Source organism: Genypterus blacodes, unplaced genomic scaffold, assembly GCF_046128005.1.
Source record: "Genypterus blacodes isolate CSIRO-AG114 ecotype Tasmania unplaced genomic scaffold, CSIRO-AGI_Gbla_v1 ptg000042l_1, whole genome shotgun sequence".
In the NCBI taxonomy this organism is placed as follows: domain Eukaryota; kingdom Metazoa; phylum Chordata; class Actinopteri; order Ophidiiformes; family Ophidiidae; genus Genypterus; species Genypterus blacodes.
The window spans coordinates 359563-384997 of record NW_027466855.1 but is presented as its reverse complement, the minus strand read 5'-3'; the positions used below and the strand labels follow the sequence as shown (position 1 = coordinate 384997).

The window sequence follows — 25435 nt, the reverse complement described above, 5'->3', positions numbered from 1 at the left end:
CAGTAGAAGCCGCGGGTTGTAGGTGTCTGGCTCGGGTTGGCTGCTTGCTGGTAGCCATGGCGCGACTCGCTGCTCTCCTGCTGTTACCGGTCCTGTTCGAGTCGGTCTTTTCCATTTCTTTCTTTTTACCGGTCAATACACGGAAATGTTTACGAGAAGAGATCCACAAAGATGTCCTGGTGACCGGGGAGTATGAAATAAGCGAGCAGGCGAACGCCAAAACTAATCTGAAGGTGAGTACAGACCTCCGGCTAGCTGACGTTAGCCATTAGCCGCAGCTTAGTTCCGACTAGAGACGTAATGGCGACAGTCTGTGTCTGTGCGGGTCCATCACTGGTTTATTTTAACAGTCGGTCATAGTTAGAGTGAGCCAGCGCGGTTAAAGATGGCCTCAGCTGTTCCCTGGCAGTTGTTGTTAGCATGACTCCGCCATGTCAGGCCCCGGCACACTCTCTTCCGGTTAGCCACCTAAGCTAACCCGGTGCTTGCTAACTAAACTTGCTATTTGTGCGTCTTTAACCTGAACACAGATTTATAGTCACATATGAATATCGGCTATTTCACAGATTGTTGGGCTTTACAGCTGTTCCATCGCGCGGTTGGTTGTCCGGTCTAACGTCTTCAGCTTCAGCCGCTGTGCTGCGTCGGTCAGTCGGGATGTAACACGTCAGTCTTATCAGCTAGCTGCTACTAGCTTATTAGCCACAGTAGCTAATGATGCATTTACGTGTCAACGAGCCCGAATCACCCGGCAACTAAGCTCTAATGTGTTTCAATCAACACACCAGTCTAAGTATAGTTAGTTTGTCATTATCATCTGTCATTACATAGCGAGTACTGACAGAAGAGGAATGTTTACTGATCCTGACTCCATCTTAATATACAGAATGTGACATCAAACACATTTATCATGAGCTGAGTCCTAAATATGAGATGACATGAATATTGTACAGTATGTAATTCCAGGCACTATGAGGACATGGCTGTGCATTCATTTGATGTGTTTCTCTGGTTGTTAGATCACAGATTCCTCCAGTCACACTCTCTACTCCAAGGAGGACGCAACAAAGGGAAAGTTTGCATTCACCACAGAGGACTATGACATGTTTGAGGTCTGCTTTGAGAGCAAATCGCCAATGGGTGAGTGACGATACGCTCCTTAATCTCCTAATGTGGCCGCTCACAGAGAGACGGGTCAAAGACAAAAGCTGTAGCTCCTCTCACACACTTCTCTCTTTTTCTTTCTCTTTGTTGTTGTGATTGCTGGATCTCTCAGCCCAGCAAGTGTTCACTTTAATCAATCTCACATGTAATCTAATGATATTATGTCATATACACAAAGATAATAAGTGATTAGACGCTGGATGATTGGTTTGACAGCTGTGAGAGGAGACAGGTGTTCCATTCAGTTTGATACACTTAAATAAAGGAATCGTCACACAACCAAAACATTGCAACTCCCAGCAAAGGAGAGAGCATGTAAAGGTGGAGAGAACATGAGTGAAACATGAACCAGTAGACTGTTTCTGTGAGAAAGTGTCCACCTGTGGGGAAACTCAGCACTTGCTCCAAAGTAGATAAGCGTGTGTGTGTGTGTGTGATATGTGTGTACATGCTGTGCACAGGTGAGTTCATGTCCACACAGTGAGTCAACACCACTCACATTTGGCATTCCAGCTCATTCAATATTACTAAGTACTAAATCTGTTCTCTTATTGTCGCCAAACAGGAACTGGGAGGGTTCCTGACCAGCTGGTGATCCTGGACATGAAGCATGGCGTGGAGGCCAAGAACTACGAGGAGGTACGACACCCACAGAGAGCAGTGTTTGCTCATGAACACAGACGCCCCCCTCTGTAGATGTCATAGTGAAGTCAGTTTGCCCCCCAGGACTCAGCAGTGATGCAGTCTGCCCACACACACACACACACTGCACTGTGCACACCTTAGTGAATGTGTGTGTTTGTGTGTGGGTGACTATGCAGGTAGAGCACAGAGTGAAAGCAGGTGTGTCTGTGTGTGGGATGGTGGGCGGAGCTGGAATTACTCCCATCACCTTTTCACCTCCAAATTTGGGCATGTGATGAACAGACAGACTTGGAGAAGAGAGGGACGTTCCTCCGATACACTCCACCGCCATAAGCAATTAGTAAGATGTCTCTCTGTTGTGCCCCTGCAGATTGCCAAGGTGGAGAAGCTGAAGCCTTTGGAGGTCGAGCTGAGGCGATTGGAGGACCTGTCGGAGTCCATCGTCAATGACTTTGCATACATGAAGAAGAGGGAGGAGGAGATGAGGGACACCAATGGTGAGAAAAAAAAACAAGTCAATCAGATGGAGAAAGGGGGAAGCATCATTCGTGTCTCTGACCCCTAACTCACACACTCCTCTGTCTCCCCTCCAGAGTCCACCAACACACGCGTGCTGTACTTCAGCATCTTCTCCATGTGTTGCCTAATCGGCCTGGCTACGTGGCAGGTCTTCTACTTACGGCGCTTCTTCAAGGCAAAGAAGCTGATCGAGTAAAATAACCACCCCCCTCACCCCCACGCTCCTTACATCAGGGGAACACATCCAACACCCCCCCCCCCTCCTTGGACTCCCTTCAGCTAACAACAACAGCAGCAGCAAGCGGCGTTGAGGGGCCTGAATTGTAGTTTCCGGTGCTGCGAGAGAAAGAGTTTGACGAATGATCCGCCTGCTTGTTCAGTGGGTTGAAACATGAAAAGGCGCTGTAGAGAGAAATGCACCGGATGACGCGGGAGGCGTGCGTCAAGGCGACGCGTCACGTTTCTGTGTGCACCGCTTTTTGAATGTTGCAACTTACTGAATAAGAACTTGTTTTCCAAGTTGAGCAGCAATGTTTAATTTAGAGCTCCGTGTGACTGGATGTGCCATGAGAGAATGACCTCCTCCCCGCCCCCCCTTATGTTGATGTACAAATTCTTTGCCATGCCAAGCAAAAGCGAGAGTCAAGTGAAGGTTATTTGAATAGGTGGTCTGTTGTTACTTTAATAAGAAAATTGGCAACCACTGAACTTGTGTTGTGTCACCTAATTTACATTCATGTTTGTAGCAAAATTTGACTTAGTTGTTTTCGTATTGTAAATGCTACTTAGTTGCTTCTGCGGGTATTTGGGTGGGTCGTGAAGTCGTCAAGCAGACTAATATGAATTAGGTCACTTATATGAACCTTTGCACGCTTCTGGTCTTGTTTCCTCTTAAATTCTTTGGCATCATTAATGAGAATTAGATGGGGGGGGGGGGGGAGTCTGGAATGTGACTGAATTCATGGTAATGGCTTAGGAAAGAATTTCAAACATCATTTCTGTGTGTCTCTCAGTTATTTAATCGTATGTTCTGTGATACAGGTCGGCAGAAAATGAATCTACTCCCTCCTGTGTCCATGGCCACAGTCCAGAGGATGTGGGTTTAGAATGAACATGCAAAGTAGCCTGTCCCCCTACATGTATGATTACGTTTCCCCACTCAGCTGATGTAGACGCCCTCTTCTCTTTACACACAGTGCATGGACGTTTTCTTACTGGTTCTAGATCTCACTTCCCCCCCGTTACAGTACTGACTGATCCATCCAGTGTGTTTTTGTTTCTTCAAAGTAATCATAGAGCTTGAATGTGGCTGTTTAGCAGATCAGATTGTGTTTGACAGGGTTTCAGCGGGCCATCTGCCATGGGGACATTTTTAACAGTGAACATGTGCATTGAACGCAATCAGTGATTTTTATGTTAATTGATACATTTTGTAAAAAAAAAAATTGTGTTGGGCTTTTATTCAATAAAATATTGGATGGATTTACATTACTGGTCGTTGCAACATGGTTTGCTTGGTGCCTGTAGAAGCCCAGGGGGACTGATTGTTGGTGTGAAATAGTTCAGTCAGCTGTTCAGAAACGACACGTCCTGTTTGTCCCGTTTTATTTACCCCAATATTTTCATTTCTGCCTGTCCTCATAATTCCTGGCACTTATTCATTGTTCCTACAGTCTGATGATGAACATTTTATTCATTAAGTCAGAATGTATTTATACATTTAATTTGATTTGATTTTAAATTGCCGCACATCAACATTTTATTGGAATGAAACTCGTCAACGTCAACACAATCGAAAGCGTTTCAAAGTTTGGTGCAGTACCTCGTATATTCCAGCAGGAGGCGGTGAAGGAGTTTTTTTCAGCAACAAGAAAACAAACCGAGATTGAGTGACGGTTGCCCTGATGGTCCCCATCTTTTACATTGACGTCACTAATTAAGCCTCCATTTATTCCGCACCCGCCGCCCTTTCGTTGACGTCACACGCTACAAATGATGTGGTCAGCCATCCCTTTATATTTGAACAGATTCTCTGTTTCAGTCAACATTGCCATCAGCAACATGGACAAATCTGCACAAGTATTACAGTTTCAGAGATCACTGGTTTCTGAGAGGCTACAGGGTGAGTGATGAATGTGTGCTCCTGGTAACAATATTAATATATACTGAACAGTTGGTGTGTACTTAATAATGTACAGCTGTCCAATCACGCCATCATATATAATATACAGTACATTATATGTAGTTATGTTTACTTTTAACTGTAGATTCCAGCAACAACACCACAGAAACTCTCAGAGCACCACAGCAATGATCTACGAACACACTTATAAGTTCCCTAACAATCTCCCAGAGCATCATAGCATCCACATGGCAACACCCACGCATTTAGGTTCTCAATGCTGGTTCTTGGATACACAACAGAGCATCATTTCTATGTCTTGCTGCTCTACTTATCCATTTAGCTGGACCTGTATGGTACCAAAGCTTGATCAGGGGAACACACCTGCTGTACAGAGCAGCTGGCACACATACTTATGTTTGGGGTTTGTTTTTCATTTGTACAGCTCACAACAGCAACTCTGTTGTCACTGATGCGTCTTTGAATGAGAGAAAAACAATGAAGAGAAAAGGTCTAGATGATGTCAACAGCCCAGAAAGAGCCACCAAGAAGATGAAGACATACCTCAGCACTAACCAGACCCCTGGACATAAAGAGGAGAGGAGCAACAAAAGAAAGGCAAGACCTGAGGAAGACCACTGGGAAGATAGGAAGAGGAAGAAAACAACTACGAGCCCCTCACAGCACTACATCATCATCTCCAGTGGATCAGAGGAGAACAGCAATACTAAAAAGGACAAGGAGGAGAAGCTGAAGCCTTTAGAGGACGAGCTGAAGCGCTTTGAAGACCTGACAGAGTCCATCATCAATGACTTTGCATACATGAAGATGACAGAGGAGGAGATGTGGAGCACTTATGGTGAGAAAACTACTCAGTTAATCAGATGGATAAATAATAGATGGAGAAAGGATGTTGATGACAGGAAATTATTGTTGTTTGATAGGAAAAGGTATCAAAAAGTTTTTGAGGGTTGGAAAAAAGCCCATTAGTGTCTCTGACTAATAACACAGAAACTAATTTGTCTTCACTCCAGAATCCACCAACATCCGTGGGCTGTACTTCAGCATCTTCTCCATGTGTTGTCTCATTGGTCTGGCTACGTGGCAGGTCTTCTACTTAAGGGCGTCTTCAAGGCAAGGAAGCTGATGGCCCCTGAGATTTCTGTGTGTCTCTCAGTCATTTAATCATATGTTCTGTGATACAGTTGAAGTAGATGGATGAAAACACCTGACGGATCCATCCAGTGTGTTTTGTTTCTTTAGATAGAGAGAGCTTGAAGTGGATAGTTGCTGTTCAGATTGTCTTTGACAGGGTTTCAGTGGGCCATCTGCCCTGGGGACATTTGTGCATTGGACACAATCATTGATTTTTACGTTAATACATTTTGTAACACATTGTTTTGGGCTTTTAATTAATAAAATATTGGCTGGATTTACATTACTGATCATTCAAGATGTATTTTTGCCCACTTGGAGTGCATTGGCTCACGTATGGTTTCTGAAAAGCCTTTAAAATGCAAAGGTGAAGGATATAATGTCAGCTGTGAAGCGTCCCCAAGTCTGTTCCATTAAGCAGCACTGTAGACAAGACTATTCAAAAATATTTTCACACAAAACTCACTCATCATAATAACAACATCCCCCATAATTAAAATATATGATACATAACACTCACATAGTATAAACGACGTACACACGTATTTGGATAAATTGATGCATTATTTCTGACAGCGTTACTTTCTCCCCACCTGAGATTTGACAACAAGCATGTGATTGGTCAATCACTGTCAGGTGGCAAGGATAGTACTTCCCCCGGTTTTGCACATTTGGCCCATATATCTACGTTCAGGCTACAAAACAAACAAAAAAGTACAAACTTTGAGTATAATCCAGACTGGTTCACTTCAGTGTGGACCTTCCCTAAATAAACGTTTTATATACTGTACTACTGTTTATGGACTTTTGGGATGCCCGCCTTGTTGTCGAATTTCGGGTGGAAAAAAACAATAACGCGTTCTCACCAATGACGCAGGCAAACAGTGCTAACCCGGAAACAGTTCCTATGTACTTCCGTATGACGAAATACACCGTCTAGTTGTGTTTACGCTGAAGTCAAGTGGTTTCCACAAGAATAAGAACCATGCCGATCTCAGATAAAGAAACGGAACTGACCGAAAGAGTGGAGAAGTTCCTGTCAGACCTGAAGCGCGGGGGGAGCGGGTCGGGGCCGCTGCGAGGCTCGGCGGAGACAGCGAGAGAGACGACAGCGTTGCTCCGCAGGATCACGTCCCAGGCCCGGTGGAGCAGCGCGGGTGAGTGCAGGACGGCTGGTTGAACACTTTCAATGCAGTTAGAGCTTTGGTAGGTTTGTAGTTTGAATCCAGTAGCTCCTTTCGACCTTGCGGCAGCTGTCAAACATAGTGACAGGAAGTTCATAGAAGGTCTCAACTCAAACTACAGCTCAATAAATTAGAATATCGTGGAAAAGTTCATTTACACTAATACAATTCTAAAAACTCCCATATATTTTAGATTCATGACATACAAAGTGAAATATTTCGAGCCTTTATTTGTTAAATATAATAGTAAAGTCTCGCTTACAGCTCATGAAAACCCCAAATTTAGTATCTCAGAAAATTAGAATATTACCGTGTGTGTGTGTGTGTGTGTGTGTGTGTGTGTGTGTGTGTGTGTGTCCATTCCATAGCACTCTGTCACCAGCTTGTGCAGTCGTTCCTGTCTTAATGAATGACACCATGTTATGTTCTCAGGTGATCTGATGGACATTATCCGTAAAGAAGGAAGGAGAATGACTGCTGCCCAGCCATCAGAGACCACTGTGGGTAACATGATCAGACGCGTGCTGAAGATCATCAGAGAGGAGTATGCCAGGTGGGCCTAAATGACAGAAACAACAACAGAAACACTGCGTATCCCAGGTGATGGGTCAGTTTCTCTGAGTACGCAGGTCTATCATTATTTTGCACCCTTCATTTCTCAGGTCCCAAGGTAGCAGTGAAGAGACGGACCAGCAGGAATCTCTCCACAAGCTGCTGACGTCTGGAGGTCTCAGCGAGGAGAACTTCAGACAGCATTTTGCTCCCCTGAAAGCCAACGTCATCGAGGCCATCAATGAGCTCCTGACTGAGCTAGGTATGATACTGCGTCTGATCTCACCCTTTCATTTCCCCTAACAGAGGGGAAAAGATTAGAGTGGAAGCTGTCAGCCCTGGAGGAAAACTGTAATGTGTGTTGACAAAGTTCCGATGTGTCCATTTGACAGAGGGAACCACTGACAACATTGCCATGCAGGCGCTGGAGCACATCCACTCCAATGAGGTCATCATGACCATCGGTCGCTCGCGCACAGTGGAGGCCTTCCTCAAGGACGCCTCTCAACGGAAACGCAAGTTCCACGTCATTGTGGCAGAATGTGCCCCCTTCTGTCAGGTAACTGGAGCTGCGCAGCAAATCTGTGTTGTTTGTCAAAGGATGGAGAGCAGCTGATCAGAGGAGTTGGCTGTGTTAATCTGATGCTTTTGTTAGTTTCAGCTGATCAAATATTGAACTCTGACCTGATCTTTGTTCTCCTCTTTCCAGGGACACGAAATGGCAACCAGCCTCTCCAAAGCTGGCATTGAAACGACTGTGATTGCGGATGCGGCCATATTTGCAGTGATGTCTCGTGTTAATAAGGTACACACACATACACACACACACACACACACACACACACTCATCGCTGGGCTGTCATGGCGGTTTGGCCCAAATCAAATTCAGTCTTGAATTTGATTGAATTCAGTCTTGAATTTGATTTAGTCGTTATTGTTGATTTCATTCATTGAAAACGTTACTAAAGGGGACGATGTGATTTTCCTCCTCAGGTCATCATCGGCACACAGACGGTGCTTGCCAATGGAGGGCTGAGAGCAGTGAATGGAACACACACTCTGGCCCTGGCAGCCAAACACCACTCCACACCCCTGATTGTTTGCGCTCCCATGTTTAAGCTCTCACCTCAGGTAAGAATACGCTTTGGTGTGGCCGAGTCTGAACATCACATTCATCTGACCGCAGGCCATAAAGGAAGTATTTTGTTTCTGCAGTTCCCAAATGAAGAGGATACCTTCCATAAGTTTGTTTCTCCACACGAGGTGCTCCCGTTCACTGAAGGTAACACCTTTAAACCAACAAAATCCTAATAATCAGACACTTTGACCAACATCCAGCAACAAGTGCAAATGTTAAGCTATGAGCATAAAAGTGTGTTTTTAACAAGAATACTCTTCATCTCTTGCATTTCAGGTGAGATTCTCTCCAAGGTGAATGTCCACTGTCCAGTGTTTGATTACGTCCCACCTGAGCTCATCACACTGTTCATCTCCAACATCGGAGGACACGCACCTTCATACATCTACAGGCTGATGAGTGAACTTTACCACCCGGAAGATCATGAGCTTTAACCCGAGTACACAAATAAAGTTATTTCTGCATCTGATGCTGCTGCTGCTGTTTTGGTCTATTGTTGTTATATACTGGTGATGCATTTATGGATCAAAACTGAATCAAAACACACCTTGCGCAATGGTTATCTCATATTTTTTTGCTAGGAAATTAGCAAGACCTGAATTTATTACTAATAACATTGTTAGGGATGCATATGACTTAGAATTCCATCAAAATACAACACAATTGATGGTGTTGAACAATTTGATACAATGTCTTGTATGTTCCAACAGGGGGCGGTGTGGCGTTTTTTCATTAACTTAGCATTTGGTATATTTTCTTTTATTAAAGCAAACATTTGACATGACATCCGCGCACAGTTATAGGACATGATGTAACTTACCGTCTGAATGATTGATCGTTGCCCCGACGACCCGGTCCCGCCTTTTCGCGACGTGACGTCACTAAGAAGCCTCTCCGGCCTTCCCCGTAAATCCGTAACGTGACGTTAATTTGACGTCACAAATTTCAAATGACGCGTTCGTCCAGCCGTTTATATTCGCACAGATTCCCTCAAAATTTCTGGCGACTTTGCGATCGGAAACATGGACAAATCAGTGCTTCAAGTGTTCCAACTCCGAAATTCTCTGATTTCTCAGTGGCAGCATGGTGAGTTAAGACTATTTACTTCTGGTAACAATATGAATGCACTTTATAACACACAGTTCATGGAGTTCAAACGTTTCCTTCTACTAAACAAAGTCACTATCAGCAACTTTTGACCATAATTGTTTGTTGTTTTGACTTTCTTTTCTCCGGTTAATTTACAGAAAATTCAATGTTCCAAATATTAGCAACATTCAGTTTGAGTTAGCATCCAGGCTACTTCCATACACAAACAACAACATGAACACCCAACGGTTTCTTTTCCGAAGACGTATTAGTGAAGTTTGTTAGTTTGTAAGAGAATTTTAAGTAAAATCAGTAATAATTGGCTTAATAATTGGCTATGACGGAGCTATAAACGGCTTCCAACGGAGCTAAAAACAACTACAAACGGCTGACAGCAACACCGAATCACATTATACAACACTACACAACACCACACACCAATACCACACAAATACTTGAATTTTGGTGAAAACTGTACTTAACAGCCACATTAAACCAGCGATAGTAGTTATTTCAGTTGAAATTGAACTCTTCAGCCTGTATTTGGCACTGTGTGGACATTGTAGTTAGCAGATTGGTGCATTCGAATTAAATTTGAATAAAGCCGTATTTAAACATGTGTTATGATGTTACGTTTATGTGTTTTAATCATATCCTGAACAAGTGTCGTCCATTTTGTGTTGATTATTAATGCAAAAAGAAAGAGAAATAGAATATAGCACAATAACACACTACAGTGAACACATCACGTTCAGTACTATTTATTTCTGGGTAAATGTAAGAACACAGTTAAATGCTCAACTAATATTAACGTCAACCAAGCTCCTCATAGAACCTATATGTTCTTGCATTTGCTGTCCAATTTTTGCAGCTAGCAACAGCAACTCTGTGGTCACTGATGCTTCTTTGAATGAGAGAAAAACAATGAAGAGAAAAGGTCCAGATGATGACAACAGCCCAGAAAGAGCCACCAAGAAGATGAAGACATACCTGAGCACCAACCAGACCCCAGGACATAAAGAGGAGAGGAGCAACAAAAGAAAGGCAAGACCTGAGGAAGACCACGAGGAGGCTAGGAAGAGGAAGAAAACAACTAAGAGCCCCTCACAGCATTACATCATCATCTCTAGTGGATCAGAGGAGAGCAGCAATACTAAAAAGGACAAAGTGGAGAAGCTGAGGAGCTTTGAGTCCATCATCAATGACCTTGCATACATGAAGAAGAAGAAGGAGGAGAAGATGAGGGGCACTAATGGTGAGAAAACTACTCAGTTAATCAGATGGAGAAAGGATGTAAATTATTGTTGTTTGTGTCAAAAGGTTTTTCAGGGTTGTAAAAACAGCACAAGTGTCTCTAACTAACACAGAAACACATTTGTCTCCACTGCAGAGGCCGATATCGCCCGTGCACTGTCCTTCAGCATCCTCGTCTCCAGCGGATCAGAGATGAGCAAGAGGGTCAAAACAAGACGGGCAGGACCTGAGGATGAACAAGAGGAAGCTAGAATGAGGAATCAAACAGCTGCGCTCCCCTCACAGGGCCACATCCTCATCTCCAGCGGATCAGCGGAGAGCAGGAGCGCTACGCCAAGAACAGCATGTTGTGTGACTCGCCGAGCCGGATTCCGCTCTTGCGTCGCGTTCTCCAGCTGCCATCCTTCGCCTGCTGTCTCTTCTTTAGCCAATTCACAAATACCTAGATGCTACAGAGGTAAGACAAAGATAGTTTACTACTGTGTGTACAATTAATACTAAGAATTGATAATTTAGTCAAAATGGGGTTCAAATCTAAATTAAGTGTGATTTAATGTTTTTCTAGAGACCTTTGAAGCAAATTATATAGAGCGGGCAAGTCTGGGCTCTGGAGGCTTTGGTACAGTTTATGCTGGATACCGCAGAGAGGACATGAAACCTGTGAGTCACACACACTACACATCACAACGCACAATCTACCACATAGTGTAAGACTTTAGTTTGACTGCACACCATAAGGATTTACTCCACTATACTCTAAGTAGTGCTGACCTAAGGTGTTTTCTCTCTTGTAGGTAGCCATCAAACACATTGATCAGAGAATCGTGGATCGTTTTCCAGTGGTAAGTGATTTGTCTCAACACCTACAGAAGTCTCAATCATTTCATACTTATATATATATTAATAATTCATTTCCCTCTGGGTGCTTCTCCAGGCTGTGAATGGACAGGTGTACTTCTTCCCTTTGGAGGCGATGCTGATGTGCATGGCAGGGGATCGACGAGACTCAAGTGGCAGCATCGCAACAATCGCCCTGATTGACTATTTTGATCTGGCTGATGAGGTCATCCTGGTGATGGAGCGCCCTGAGCCCAGCATGGATCTGTTCTGCTACATTACAGCCGCTGGACACCTGCATGAGAACAAGGCTAAAGTAAGTGGCTGGTAATGTGGATGTGTGTGTGTGTGTGTGTGTGTGTGTGTGTGTGTGTATATGTGTACATGTCTGTCATTAGTTCACATTTCCATGGAAAGGCTCCCTCGCATTAATTCTGTCTTTCTCTCAGAAAATACAGAAACAGCTGGTGGATGTTGCCGTACATATGCTTTCCAGACAAGTCTTCCACCGGGACCTTAAACCAGCAAACATTCTGCTTCACTTCGCTGATGGCCCACACGTCAAAGTGATCGACTTTGGTTGTGGTGCCATACTGGCAGACGAGTACATAGGCAGAGTAGGTAAGGTGCTTTTCTTAGGATTACTCTCACTTTCATTAAAGACTCTCATTAAAGCGTGTTAGCCTCACTATCTGTGATGTCTCCTTAACTGTGACTTTGTGTTTTGGTGTGATTTGCTGTCAGGAACCACTTTGTACAATCCACCTGAGATGAATCAGGACCGCAGCTACAAAGCTGAGCCGGCCACAGTTTGGCAGCTTGCTGCAGTGCTGTATACAATGCTGCATGGACGCCTACCCTTCAAAGACAGGAACGAGATCTACCACAAGCCACCTACAATCTGTAATACGCTGTCTGCAAGTAAGTCTCTCTCTTCCTCTCTCTTCCTCTCTCTGTCTCTCTCTTTCATACACACACACACACACACACACACAGATTATTATGCACATACTAATGTTGGGTGTGCATCGTTCTCCTCAGACTGCTGTGAGTTTTTGGTGAGCTGTCTGGCCAAGAACTTAGAGGATCGTCCCACTCTGGAAGAACTTCAGAAGCACCCCTGGCTGCAAGGATCCAGACCTGGAACAGTGGCACGTTCATGACCACTGAGACGTCACAGCACTTTAAATGTCTCAGTAAAACACTTAAAGATGCATTATGCGATAGTATTGAAAAAACTTTAAATGCCATTATGGTGAATCAAAACTTTGTCACAGCATTATGCAATCTATTGCGTGTCACCAATCTAGGTTTGGGTTGGTCCCACGTGCATTCTTGAGCTGAGCCTGACCTGACCGACGGGTGCAGGCCGGCCACCAGACATCCTCCAGAATTTATGTATTTCATGTATGCAATCATTTCTCTGCTCTGGCTCATCTGACTAAAACATTAGAACAGATCATCAAGGCTGTAATGTAATGTGTAATGTGAACATTGTTTTAGTCTGGCTCCTCACAGCTCTGAGGTTGAAGCAGGTACTCAAGCCAGATAGATAGATATGTAGATGGATAGAGTTTTTAAAATTATATTTGGTCTCATTCATTTTTATTTCAATGCATTTTTCCACATCTGTTTTCCTGCACTTTGAGCCTGAGTTGCCACGATGACATGAAAAAGGTTTTGTGATACTGATTGAAAATTGTGATGCAATGGCTTGTATGGTCCAGCAGGAGGCGATGTAGGATCGACAGCAAGCGGTGTTTAGTTTCAATAATAAACCGATGCAGCAGCTGAAACTGTTGTATAATGTAAAACGTTTTTGTGTGTTTTGTGCGTAGTTTGTTGTTTCGTTGTGTTTATGTGTTAAAAAGACTGGGTCCCGCTGTATTACTCAGGCTGCACTACAGCGTCTATTCACAGGCGCGATCCCACTACTGAGCGGCACGGGGGCTTTGGCCTGCTCCGTTTCCGACCTTGGCCGGTGCACCCCTCCTTAGACGACCTGGTGGTCCCGGGCTCCCCTAGGAGCACCATATCGATACCGAACTTAGTGCGGACACCCGATCGGCATAGTCCGCTGCAGCTCAGAACTCCTGAGCTCAAACGCTTCGCCAGCCTCAGCCTCCCAGTAGCTTGGATTACAGGCGCGCGCCACCGCACCCGGCGAGAAAGAGAGAGACTCATAGGACTTTTAGCCTTGACAAAAGTGACGTCACTGAGAGGGGAAAGGGCGACATCGGGTGGCGGAAAGGAAAACTACAGCTAAGGACTCTAGAACTGGTTGTCTTCGTCACTCTACACAAAACACAGTGTCCTGCCTTCATTCACGTATTTCAATAAGTACTGGTAGTATTAATAATAATATAATATATAACGAATTTATATATATATATATAATTTTTATTATTTATTTTGTAAAAGAAATCCGAAGTGTTTATAGTATAAACACTTCGGATTTCTTCGGATAATGCTGAGTGTTTATAGTATAAACACTTCGGATTTCTGTATAGTATATATATTTCTATATATGTATTTCTGTATAGTATAAACTTTATACTATACAGGTGCAGCTCAATAAATTAGAATCTGGTATCTTCCCCATGTTGTGACACCTACTGAACCAGACTGAGAGACAATGGAAAGGCTCAGGAAACCTCAGCAGGTGATTTGAGTTAGAGATACTGAACTTGGGGTTTTCATGGACTTTAAGCCATAATCATCAAAAATAAAACAAAAACAAGGCTTGAAATATTTCCCTTCCTGTGTAGTTAATCGATATATAGGAGTTTTGCTTTTTGAATTGAATTACTGAAATAAATGAACTTTTCCACAATATTGTAGTTCATTGAGCTGCACCTGTATATCTGCCTGAGAACACTGTACTACCAGTGAACTTATTGCTGAAATACCTGTGTAATCCTCTCAAGATAAGATGTAATGAAAAGAAAATAAGTTATTTATCCCGAGGGAAATATATTATATATATATATTGGAAAAGGTTTGAAGTTTACTCTTGATCATCTGTATGTGGAGCCAGTGACGGCTTACTAAAATGTTTATTTCCCCTGATATGTGGAAGAAGGCCGGCGTCCATTTGTGAAATTCCTATGGGTAAAATTGACCATTTACAGTAAACAACACAGTTTCATCTGATCTAATAAATAAGTAAAGAACAGAAGCAACACACTGGCAGGATACATCCAAATTTATGGATTTTGTCACAATATATCAAAGCAACTTTCATCATGATCCATCAGTCATGCACATACCAATGAACAGGTGTTGGAGCCACGTCAGCCAATCATGTGAAACTATTTGGATTTCCACAACTGGATTAATTCCCTCAGAACATTATCAGAATCTGACAGATAAACTTACAAAAACATTCTTAAAAGTGAGCCCAAAGCAATAAAAGTAAACTGAATTAAAAACAAAGTCAAGCTTCAACAACATGGTTTCAGAACGTTTCATGGCTTCACATGTTGACCATCTTCAGAAATCTAGGACGTCATTAGCTGGAAGACACAGAGAGAAAGGAAGAAAGCATTAGTACCAACATACAAGTACATATATGTTTAGTATTTTGGAGTGGTGATGAATAATTGTAGGACATTTGTGTTTGTGTTCACCTGCTCTGAGCTTTGGTCCACTTCAGAGCGTGTCTGGGAGGCACAGATGTGGTTGGGTGGTAGAAGGTGCATCCGGACCGTTTACACTTGGCAGCAAAGCGACAGGGCTGTGGGTGAGAGAGAGACACACAACACACAGGGTCAGAATGCTATTTCTTCTTAAGAGCAGGCTTGCAAAACCCCTCTCCATAATCAAAACCATTTCAGTTTTTACCTTGGGATGATAAAATGCACAGTCCATCTTCTTACAATCTGGGAAGAAGCGACACACACTGCTGCTCTGTGATGCTGGCACTGTAGTGAAACACAGAAGAGTCCAGTTAGAGTAAACAGTAACACTCGTCATCTTTATTCTCTATCCGAACTCTTAAGTGTGGCTGTGAAAGCGAGAAGGAAGCGGCACCTGGTCTGGGTGGAGGAGCGGCCGTGCCTCTCCGGATGACGTGTGTGAAGGGACAGTCTGGTTTGGTGCACCGGGCGTCGTATTTACAGTTGGGATGGACGAAAAGGCATTTATCCCCAAATTTACAGCTGGGAAAAGTCCTTCAGCGAACAACAACAACGGGAAATATGATTCATTTACTCTCGTCAGCCATTCTACCACATTCCACGCCGTTAATGTACACAATTTGTCATCTCTAGTAAACCAGAAGTAAATCCACTAATGTGATCTGTGTGTAGTTGTGCAGATGACTCACTTGCATTGTGTTGTGGGGTGATGATACAAACACTCATCCCCACTTTTACAGACGGGCCAGAACTTGCAGCGCTCCATAACTTTCTGTTTCTTGAGGGGAGCGCCGTCTTCGCCCTCCACCTCCATGTCCATCACTTCCTCTGGAAAAAGAAGACCAGGGGTGTAAAGACCAGGACATGTGCGATCACAGTAAAGTACCACTGTTGGCTTCGTACCTTCTGGTGACCGGACGACTCCTTGCAGCCTGTGAAGGATGCTGACTTTGGGCTCCTTGTTTGAATGGATGGTTGCCTCGGTGACCCTTGTGGGAGGTCTTACATCATCTAGCTCCATGTCGCAGTCTGTCACGATTCCCAGCGGGCTCGGAACGCCGTCCAGTGTCACGATGAACTTAGGGCTGGCAGAGTCGGCCGTGTCTCCCTTCTCCTTGCTAGAAGAAGAGACAATCCACGCATCTTTAAAGGCTCAACGCTATACCGACACGTCAACCACCTGAGAAAGGTACATCTGGTGTGTGTGTGTGTGTGTGTGTGTGTGTGTGTGTGTGTGTGTGTGTGTGTGTGTACCTGGCTTGGACCATCCGTTGCACAGCAGACAGGACGTCTTCTTTGGCCTGAGGACGCTGCTGACCTCTGCCGGGTTCTTCCAGCAGAGGGCGACTCACGATGAAGGAGCGAGTGTCGTAGGTCTTGGTGTCGCTGCCCGTGGCGACCTCCACACCTGAGGCACAACACAGGGCTGTGAACATTCGCACGCCAGTTTGCTTCCCGAGATTAAAATGACAGGCGGTGTGGAATATTGTGGCGCAAGAGTCGACAAAGCCTCACCGTAGTCACGCTGCTCTCTGCCAACGTTGATCTCTGCTGAGTCCAGCTGGAGACGGGAGGCTAGAGATCTGGCCGGAGCTGTGAGGAAACAGAAACCACACATCTGAATCAGTCACAGCTTCAGATTCTCAGCTGTGGTGGATCAGTTAAGACTTGGCATGTACCAAGTGATTTGGAGGGGGGGAGTTCTCCAGGGGCGTAGGAGGCCTGGACTCTTGGGGCCAGGGAGTGGAGGTGATCCTGGACCAGCTGGATGGCCCCGCTCATCTCCTCACTGCTGGACAGGCGAGTCCGTGGAGCGACGGGAACGGTCTGCCTCTGTGGGACTACAGGGAGAGAAAAGGTCAGAGAGAGAGCGACGGACGGCAACAAACAAGATGGACGGCCTTTCAGAATAAGAGCGTCAGTGGGGAACATACTTGTTGGGTAAGCTGTAGTTTTGGTGATGGAGTCCTGGGCCTCAGAGATGGCCTTCAGGATCAGGTTTCTGTTGGCTTGTTTGGCCGGCGGGAGCGTAGGTCTGGAAAACATCAACCAACTTCTTAGATTCATCTCAAACACACACACACACACACACCACGTACAGATAACCTGAACCTGAACAACACCAGGTGCTGCTGCTGACCTGCGCTCCGGCTTCAAAGGCAGGGACACGCGACTGGACACGCCTCTGCCTCCGTATCCTTCGTCCTCCTCCTCCTCCTCTTCCAGATCGTCACTGTCCTCTTCCGCTGTCCGGCTCACTCTCACCACCGAGCTCGCGACCGGCGCTTTACGCTTGCGTGAGAAGTCGTCCTGCTACACAAAAGATACCAAAACCTTTATAAAAAGCTCCACACACACATTACCAACCAGATGGGAGTGTGGTCTGATGGTTTTACCTTATTGGATCCGTTCCTGGAGGTCCTGCTGCTTCTGCTCTCCTGCGGTCTGGGGTGAGAGGAACCTTCTAAGGCGCTTAGTGATGAGAACCTGCTCTGAGCCGGCCTGTAGATCTGGGCTGTGGGTCTCCCGGCAGAGCCACGCACACGCCCCGAGCTGCTCCGCATGTCCACGGGCTCCTCGGCAATGAGGTCATCGTCCAGCTCCGGTTTGATGTCGATGACGGCCTCGGAGGGGAACGGCTCCATGAGAGGCTTCACAGTGGAGGTGAGACGAGATGAGCCTTTCTCTGACGCAGACCTTCTGAGCACACACGCATAGAAATGAGCTTTCTTTTTACTTTCCTGAGCACTAATCTGGTGTGTGTGTGGGTGTGTGGTGACCTTTCCCCACCTGCTTTCATGTGCCGAGCTGGAGACTCGAGCTTCCGTCCTATCAGAGCGCGAGCTGGACACGGTCAGACCCTTAGAGTCGTCTGCTCTGCTGTCCTCGAACACAGGGGAGACGCTCTTCACTGTGGCTGTGCTGCTGTCAGACTGGAGCTGATGACTGCCAGACCCAGGCTCTAAAAAAAACACAACAATGGAGACACGACGTCCATCAATGACACAATCAGTTCTCCTTCAGGTCGTTGTTGAAAGCGCTGATGTATTCAAAAGTTTAACTCACCGACTGCAACAGATCTTAACTTTTCCAGGACGCCATGTAGCCTAGAAGTATTCAAACGTGTGTTATAACAAAACAACCTCCTGTATCTGTCTATAACTGATATGAACACATTGTTATTGATCCTACCAGGCTGTGAACTTTATTGTGTTGTTTCCCAGAAAGAGGGAGAGATCGTCGCCCATCTGCTGAGAGGTCTTCTTGTTCGCCACCATTACCATAATGTAATCAGGAAGCTCCTCGTCTACAATGGCAAAGACAATACCGACAATATCGAATTGACTGTTAAGCTCCAAACAGTCAGACGCAGAAGAAGAAGACGTGCAGCCAGCGGGATGTTTACTTACCGATATAAGCGCCGAGCTCCTGCAGTTTGCCCTTGATAGCAGCCTGAGGGTTCACATGTTCATTGTTTAGATATTAGAGTACAAACTATGGACAACGCGCTTACACTGATACTGTAGGCTGACGTCTACCTGCACACTGGAGAAGTCAACGAGCAACACACGTTACATGTACAACAAACGACAACCGAGCAGCTGTTGGCGCGCAGCTCGGCCTTGTAAATAAAAACCTCGTTCCCATTCTGCGGAACCGGAATATTAGCATGTAGCAAGCTGCTAATAGCAACGTCAGTCTCACACCGGCGCACAAATGGCCCCGTACTAACTGAAAACTTTTGGACCGAATGCATTTACTCACCCTTATTTTCTTGCTGATTTCTGCCCCAATCTCCATGCTTGGTTGTGTGTATAAACAAAAAGCCTAGCCGAATAAAAGCGTAGTTTCCCAGAGCTAACCTATCTAGCTTCGCCGCCTCTTGACCCTCTTCTTCGTCTTCTTCCAAACAGCGTGCGTATGGCAAGCGGCGTTACTGGCGCATTACCGCCGCCCTCAGGCTCGGATGTGAAGTGCAGGATACATTCGGCATTATCAAAGACATTGAACTATCGTCTTCATGTTAAAATCATTTCGCCTAGCAGAATGATATAAATTGGAACGACGCCGTTTAATGTGAGATTTCCACTCCACTATTTTATCATATCGCCTTACTACTTTAATTGGGGAGTGTTGAGTTGAAATGAGCAACAGTCCTTCATTCCTCCATTTGTCTCCAAACTTGCCATAGACAGTGTTCAGGGGTCTTATATTTGCATAGGGTGCTTTTCCATGTCATTTACATAAACTGAGCAGTTTATTTTTTTATTTGCATTACCAAATCAAAAAAGTGGGAAGCATGAATGGAAGCACCCTAGCACCCCCTCACAATGATATCATTATGTCATAATGGTTATTGACATCGTGTATAATGTCACAGTTGAGTTTTGTTGTGTATTTGTAAAGGGGCAGAAAGGAAAATGAAGAATTAAACCCGAATCCTGCATCCACCAGATGGCAGAATAGACCATCAAACACTGACACCCACACCACTGTGCTCTTTACCCCTACCGCCAATCTGTTTGTCTTTGAGATCAGAAGATAAAGATAAAGAATGACATATATCACAGCTGATTCAGAAACACAACTGTGGAATATGTGACTAAACATTCAAGTTATGAATTCAAGCATAGTCTGGTAGGAAAAAACATAAACCTGGAAAGTATCACAACCCATAGTTACCTTTCTATTCTGTATATTAACTGCACTGCTTCTGATAACTGGACACATTATTGCAAATTGATTTAAGAAAAGTTTGATTTTGCCGTTACATTTGTCCTGCCTGTCTACACTGCAATACGCTTTTTGCTGTGTGTGTTTTCCTTCAAAGAATATTTCCTGTTTTGCAGCCGCTCAATGCCAACCAACAATGACGGGAAGGATCTTGCTCGCCGTCTAGACAAGCGTCTAACACACTTTCAGTCAGAGCTGCTTTCTGCTCCATTTCTGTGTCTGCTTTGTTCTCCCTCTATGCGTTAATCAAAGCTGACACACAAATGTACCTTCTTATTAATGAGAGGCACAGACTTTATCTTATTTCACAAATATTATGACATTGAATGCTGTGCCTCAGTTGTTGTCAAACTGCCCCTGATTCTTTTTGACATCCATAAGGATCCAAATGGAGTCCCTGCTTTTCCTGTTTTGGATTTCAGTCTAAAAGTGAACAATCCTGAGTCCCTGATCAAACCAGAGGATGCAGAGGTCAAATGAGTGCCTTGCTGCTCTAAAGCCTTTATACACAGCAGCATCACACTACCATAATGTAGGTGAAAATATGACATAAACAACCTCCGATATTAGAGAAGTGGGGTTATTTCTATTCTTTTATGTTTATTGTTCCCACAGGCGTATGTGGACCTGCAACCATATTTCTAAATCTCAGCATTAGCTCAAGACTAAACTCTTTCAACTGTGTATGTGCAAGGAAACATCATGTGCATCACTGTAAAAGGACGTGAGAAAGACGTCAGAGTACGTATGTTTGTTAATAACTGTGTTCACATCAACATCTGTAACCGCAAATCTGTTCCGGTGCACAATGACGGTCGGCCCTCTGTGTACACTGTTTGCACTTCCCCTTTCTTTGAAATGTCGTCATACACCGAGACGGTTCACTTTCTGAATCAGTTGACAAATTTCTGTGAAATCTCAAGCCAGGCGTGGAGAAATGACGCTAGCTCTTCCTGCCAGCCGCCTCACCTGTGCCTGACCCAAAGGCACAATGAGGCACTTTTGTCATCTCTCTCTCTAAAACTTGTCAAGTAAATGAATCCTCCTTTAGTGTCACCTTGCAGATTAGATAAGTCACGGTTCTGCCTCAGGGCTCTAGTGAGGGAAAAGAGCCAAAGGAGGGAAAAGTAGAAGGTTAGAGATCAGACAAAAGGCTTTTACAAAGAGGAGCACTGGCAGATAATTCACTGCACCTGCTCTGACAATGTCCAGAAACTTAATACAGCCTTTCCTGGATGAGATGACACCTGTAGGAACGAAGCTGCTGCAGCTGGGTGTCAGAGCACAATCACTCATTCATACACACACACACACACCTCACACACATTCTCGCGCGCATACACACTCAGGAACACACAGAGAGGAACGAGACAAGAGCTGCAGGTCCAATGTGGTCTCACTGGTTGCTGCAGAGACCAAATATCAAAGTAAAAGTTACAACAGAGTGTTATCAGTGTTTCTTTGCAGCAGCTGAGTCCATAACAACATTAGATCTTGAATTGTCACCAAAGACCTTGTTCCCTTTTCTATAAAACAGCTCATCCACGACTTCACAGAGGTTGATTGAGGACATGGCTGAGCTGCACCTAGATAACAAAGGGTTTACCCACATTTGAGCGGTGAAGCTTTTACTTATTATTAGCTTGGCGAGGACACGAAGGGCCATTGAGTTTTGCAGCCTCCGCTGCTTCACTGCTGCCAAAGCTGCTGCACATTCAGGAGATGAACTTGTTGGGTGATTGCAGCGTTTCCAGCACAATGTCTGGATGACTCAGGGTTGCACAGCTGGAACGGCTTTGTGCTGATTAAGGTTGGAGTGTGTGTGAGTGTGTGTCCTTAGTCAGAGCAAAACATATTAGAGTAAATGGGTGCTGCACCTTTTTTGGGTGGGAAATGTTTCAGATATCCCAAAATGTTGTTCATCCCCAACATGAAACATAAATCCAAGAGCAGAAATGACATCATGATGCAAAATTCAATGCACATTTTTAAGATGCTGATGATATAATCAATAACAATCGATCAAATATCCAATGGACGAATTCTGGCATGATTTCTTTTCACATGAACTGCAGTTGAGGGCGTATTTACATGACATGAAGTCATATAAGCATCAAAATGCTCTATGTGGAACTGAATAGCCCAAAAAGTAAAATATAAACAAGATGCACTTGAATATTTTTAATGACAGCCGATATCAGATCCAATTACTAGAAAACATCAGGCACATCTGTTCTGTTTATGTGGAGAATCCGGTGTGAAAAGTCTGCACATGTTCAGTACATGATAATAAGTGTGACAGGTAACCAGGCAGTGGAGGCAACATCACAGTTTTACGTGTGTTTGGTGTGTTTGGTGTGTTTGGTGTGTTTTTCTGCGGCTGCTGTCTAATTAAAAGGAAAAAGAATTAAAAAAAAGAATATTTCCAAAATATGCAGATGCAGGAGATCACAGCTGGTGAGCAGCGTTGTTAAATTGTGCCCCCTCCCCACACACACACACACACACACACACACACACACACACACACACACACACCTGCTGCACCCACAGAGAACAACATGAAACGTGACAGACAGCTGATGTAGTGATGCCCCCTGTGGGGAATGGTGGTATTTCTCTAGGCTCACATGTTTTCCCCCTCGGCTCTCTCTATCTGCAGCACCAATGTGCACATGGAGTGAGAAAAAAAAAAAGCTCCATTACAGTGACAGTGATGTTTTTGAAAGGTTTTGGTTATTTCTTGGCTGCAATTCATTGTAAATAAGATCCTAAGAATCGGCTTTGTGCAAACACGACCTGTTGAACACGTCGCCCCGAATCAACAGGTCCTCCGCAGACTTTCAGCCGTAATCGAAGCCCGTTATAAAGCTCACATCTTGGCAAGCCTACCCGAGTCTTGTAACAAGCTTCACTGATTGCATTTGCAGCTGGTTGGCTTCCACGAGTGCATTCTCCCAGGTGAATAGACAACATATGCTGAGTCTTTGTTTGCAAAGACTTTCAACCTCTCACAGTCATTTCTCCTCTAACTGTTGCATTCAGTAACATTTGTATTTCTCTGAGGGCCCTAAAACTGACTAATAGATCAAATGAGAAAACGAGGATCGGGAAAAAACATTATACTCCAATATCATCATCATACTTTTGAAGATAGAAGCTTTGATTTTCTCTTTCTTTGACCTTTTGGAACAAAGATCCCCCTTCCCAGATTTGCGGCACATCACGTTCAGGCTATTTCATTTGAATTTCTTACTAATAACCTTCTTATAAAGGCAGAATAAAGGAGGTAAAGCATGCTATTGTGATGGTGAATCCAGTTGAAGGGGTAGCTGATTATGTGGCGGGGCACGCTGTGTGCCTGTTTGGCTTTAATTACAGTATTAGCAGGATGCCGAGCCAATGCTTTCCATCAGTAGACCAAAGGAGGGAGAAGTTTCACAGTGAGACACCCTGCAGAGCTGCTTTATCATTGATGCTGTTAAGACTAATCTCCTCTATGAAGGGTGAGATATGATATTCACTTGCAAATGTTCTAATAATTAACATGTTTCTTAAGAATAAATTTGGAGATGGAGTTACGCGGAGAGACGGAGCGTTATTTTAGTGAGTGTGTGATTTTGGGTTTTTCTTGGCTGTTGGTTTACCGGCTGTCATCAAAGTTCACCATGACCCTTATTTTCTTGTTTGGCAAAAGATTCTCCACAATTCTTCTCCCTTGGATCCCCTGACAGTTTTATTATTTCCTTCAATTTATCCACAGATGAAAAGTTTTATTTGCAGATAAGCCTGATCATCCTGACCTGTAACACTCTGCTCCCTGCGTATAATAGAACACAGTGAATCCTTTAGAGAGGTGCACTCACACCAACACAAAGGACGTTTCCCTGCAGCGGGAAACATTCATTTACAAAGGCTGTGGGTGTGAATTCTCTCACTATGACATTTCCTCTAACTTTCAGAACCAGCAAGTAGGTGTAGGTGTTGGTAACTGTATGAAAATCTGTTAAGGTTTAGGTGAGAATGAGTTCAATCATACAAAGTGTTGTGTAATCTGTTGTTGCCGCGGCTGCCTAACACTAATTATCTGCACACAGCAAATATTACAGAGATTAAAGCCGATTTGGAATCTCGCAGATGTCAGCGACGGTCCAAACAACCTTCCCTTAGTTAAAACGGAGATGCTGTGGTTCAGGCTTCCAGGTTTGAACTATGACCTCGTCCTCTCAACTCATCTATCAGCATCATCATTAACTCCACAGCCGCACCACCCTTAACCTCCTGCCGTGCCACTTCGGCTGACTGAGGTTGAAAGGTTAGACTGACTCTCCTCTGTGTAAAAAAAAAATTGCAATTGCTTTTGTGAATTTGAAGAAATGAGTATAAATGCGAATTAACAGCGATCACAATTCACCGCTGCAGATCGTTATATTAGCAAAAGAAGTCCAGGAGAGAGAAACAAAAACTTGGAATAGAACTTTTCGCATGTCCCTCAACGCTTTCATTGGCCTCGTACCCCCGAAAGCCTGTAGCTATAATTATCTCTATGGCACACGGTGAATGGGGGGCGGCCTTAGGTTTCCACATTAATTACCTTTGCGTGGACGCCACCGCTGGCGTGACTGCATGAATAAAGCTGTCAGACACACTACACCTGACGGCTGGCAGAAGGGAGGCCAACGCAGAGGAATTAGACTTATCTCAGAGGGTTAGACAAGCCGCGTGAGATTACGGGTGCTAAATGATGAAGAACAGTGGAGGCGGATGACATTTAGTCTTCTCCCACACGCTACACGTGCAGAGCTGCTAAAGTCTGTAAAGTGGATGCTGTTTATTCTTCTTCATCCGGGTGCGATTTGAAGGGAAAGTATGTTTGTTTGCAGGCGAATACACGTTTTAACTCCTTCTACAGCTTTGAATAATTTCCCACGTCTCTGTTTTTTGAGGGATCGCTGCATGTTGTCCTCAAACTGACACACATAACTGTCATTTCTGAGTTATTTTGGGCCCGACGTATCTCATGGTCCGAGGGAGATTCCCCCTCCGGCTCCGGGACGACGCCCCCCTCCCCCAAGAGCCTCTACGTTTACTTAATTAGAACAGACTTTAGAGGGGAATTCCTTCATGATGATGGCACATGTCATTCCTGCCACACCTGATTACACTGAACACAGACAACATGGGATGAAATGCTCTTATTGTGTTAAGGCGAGGAAGTCAAAGCCGCCCATTAGGAAAATGACGAACTGCAAAGTCATTTCTGGATAATAACTGATCTTAGGTATTGAATGCAAAGCAACACAATTTCTCCTTCCTCACTGCGGCCTTCAGATGAATATAATCTGTTTTCTCCGGCCAAAACACTCCTCATGCAGTTAAGACGACATCCAGACCACTGCAGGAA

The 25435-nt window shown here is 44.5% G+C and overlaps 4 protein-coding genes across 6 annotated transcripts; 3 read left to right on the top strand and 1 right to left on the bottom strand.

Annotated features, from left to right (window-relative positions):
• On the top strand, positions 1 to 3816 carry tmed10 (transmembrane p24 trafficking protein 10). Its single transcript, XM_076148718.1, has 5 exons — positions 1 to 233; positions 1020 to 1140; positions 1730 to 1803; positions 2180 to 2306; positions 2403 to 3816. Exons 1-5 carry the CDS (start codon positions 57 to 59, stop codon positions 2522 to 2524), a joined length of 621 nt encoding a protein of 206 aa, XP_076004833.1. The 5' UTR covers positions 1 to 56; the 3' UTR covers positions 2525 to 3816.
• A 2697-nt stretch (positions 3817 to 6513) lies between these two features.
• Positions 6514 to 8968, top strand: eif2b2 (eukaryotic translation initiation factor 2B, subunit 2 beta). Its single transcript, XM_076148674.1, has 8 exons — positions 6514 to 6762; positions 7222 to 7342; positions 7452 to 7603; positions 7734 to 7900; positions 8051 to 8146; positions 8335 to 8472; positions 8557 to 8623; positions 8756 to 8968. The coding sequence occupies exons 1-8, from the start codon at positions 6591 to 6593 to the stop codon at positions 8911 to 8913; spliced, it is 1071 nt and encodes a 356-aa protein (XP_076004789.1). The 5' UTR covers positions 6514 to 6590; the 3' UTR covers positions 8914 to 8968.
• A 1524-nt stretch (positions 8969 to 10492) lies between these two features.
• LOC142999258 (serine/threonine-protein kinase pim-1-like) lies at positions 10493 to 13481 on the top strand. The gene is made up of 8 exons (XM_076148721.1): positions 10493 to 10823; positions 10959 to 11279; positions 11388 to 11482; positions 11617 to 11664; positions 11757 to 11975; positions 12109 to 12280; positions 12404 to 12580; positions 12701 to 13481. Exons 1-8 carry the CDS (start codon positions 10493 to 10495, stop codon positions 12820 to 12822), a joined length of 1485 nt encoding a protein of 494 aa, XP_076004836.1. The 3' UTR covers positions 12823 to 13481.
• Positions 13482 to 14849: 1368 nt separating this feature from the next.
• Positions 14850 to 19203, bottom strand: zc3h14 (zinc finger CCCH-type containing 14). Of its 3 annotated transcripts, none has more exons than XM_076148748.1 (17): positions 19063 to 19203; positions 18708 to 18750; positions 18490 to 18604; positions 18364 to 18404; positions 18088 to 18259; positions 17694 to 17997; positions 17438 to 17610; positions 17232 to 17332; positions 16977 to 17138; positions 16813 to 16890; positions 16552 to 16705; positions 16201 to 16415; positions 15987 to 16125; positions 15692 to 15831; positions 15503 to 15582; positions 15289 to 15395; positions 14850 to 15174 (listed from the first exon to the last, which is right to left on the bottom strand). In XM_076148748.1, the coding sequence occupies exons 1-17, from the start codon at positions 19096 to 19098 to the stop codon at positions 15171 to 15173; spliced, it is 2064 nt and encodes a 687-aa protein (XP_076004863.1). In that variant the 5' UTR covers positions 19099 to 19203; the 3' UTR covers positions 14850 to 15170. The 3 variants fall into 3 exon arrangements, with proteins under 3 accessions (XP_076004863.1, XP_076004865.1, XP_076004864.1); XM_076148750.1 differs by having other exon boundaries at positions 17438 to 17607; XM_076148749.1 differs by having other exon boundaries at positions 17694 to 17994.
• Positions 19204 to 25435: the final 6232 nt, after the last annotated feature.

What these genes read in the sequence shown, in the direction of transcription:
- tmed10 (XM_076148718.1), top strand. Translation starts at nt 57, where the DNA reads ATGGCGCGACTCGCTGCTCTCCTGCTGTTACCGGTCCTGTTCGAGTCG. An exon ending in ACGCCAAAACTAATCTGAAG is followed by an intron (nt 234 to 1,019) that starts GTGAGTACAGAC and finishes TCTGGTTGTTAG; the next exon opens with ATCACAGATTCCTCCAGTCA. An exon ending in AGGCCAAGAACTACGAGGAG is followed by an intron (nt 1,804 to 2,179) that starts GTACGACACCCA and finishes GTGCCCCTGCAG; the next exon opens with ATTGCCAAGGTGGAGAAGCT.
- eif2b2 (XM_076148674.1), top strand. Translation starts at nt 6,591, where the DNA reads ATGCCGATCTCAGATAAAGAAACGGAACTGACCGAAAGAGTGGAGAAG. An exon ending in TGAGCTCCTGACTGAGCTAG is followed by an intron (nt 7,604 to 7,733) that starts GTATGATACTGC and finishes TCCATTTGACAG; the next exon opens with AGGGAACCACTGACAACATT. An exon ending in TGTTTAAGCTCTCACCTCAG is followed by an intron (nt 8,473 to 8,556) that starts GTAAGAATACGC and finishes TTGTTTCTGCAG; the next exon opens with TTCCCAAATGAAGAGGATAC.
- zc3h14 (XM_076148748.1), bottom strand. Translation starts at nt 19,098, where the DNA reads ATGGAGATTGGGGCAGAAATCAGCAAGAAAATAAGG. An exon ending in AGCTCGGCACATGAAAGCAG is followed by an intron (nt 17,998 to 18,087) that starts GTGGGGAAAGGT and finishes GTGTGTGCTCAG; the next exon opens with AAGGTCTGCGTCAGAGAAAG. An exon ending in CACCCCACAACACAATGCAA is followed by an intron (nt 15,832 to 15,986) that starts GTGAGTCATCTG and finishes TGTTCGCTGAAG; the next exon opens with GACTTTTCCCAGCTGTAAAT.
- LOC142999258 (XM_076148721.1), top strand. Translation starts at nt 10,493, where the DNA reads ATGAAGAGAAAAGGTCCAGATGATGACAACAGCCCAGAAAGAGCCACC. An exon ending in AATACCTAGATGCTACAGAG is followed by an intron (nt 11,280 to 11,387) that starts GTAAGACAAAGA and finishes ATGTTTTTCTAG; the next exon opens with AGACCTTTGAAGCAAATTAT. An exon ending in TGCATGAGAACAAGGCTAAA is followed by an intron (nt 11,976 to 12,108) that starts GTAAGTGGCTGG and finishes TCTTTCTCTCAG; the next exon opens with AAAATACAGAAACAGCTGGT.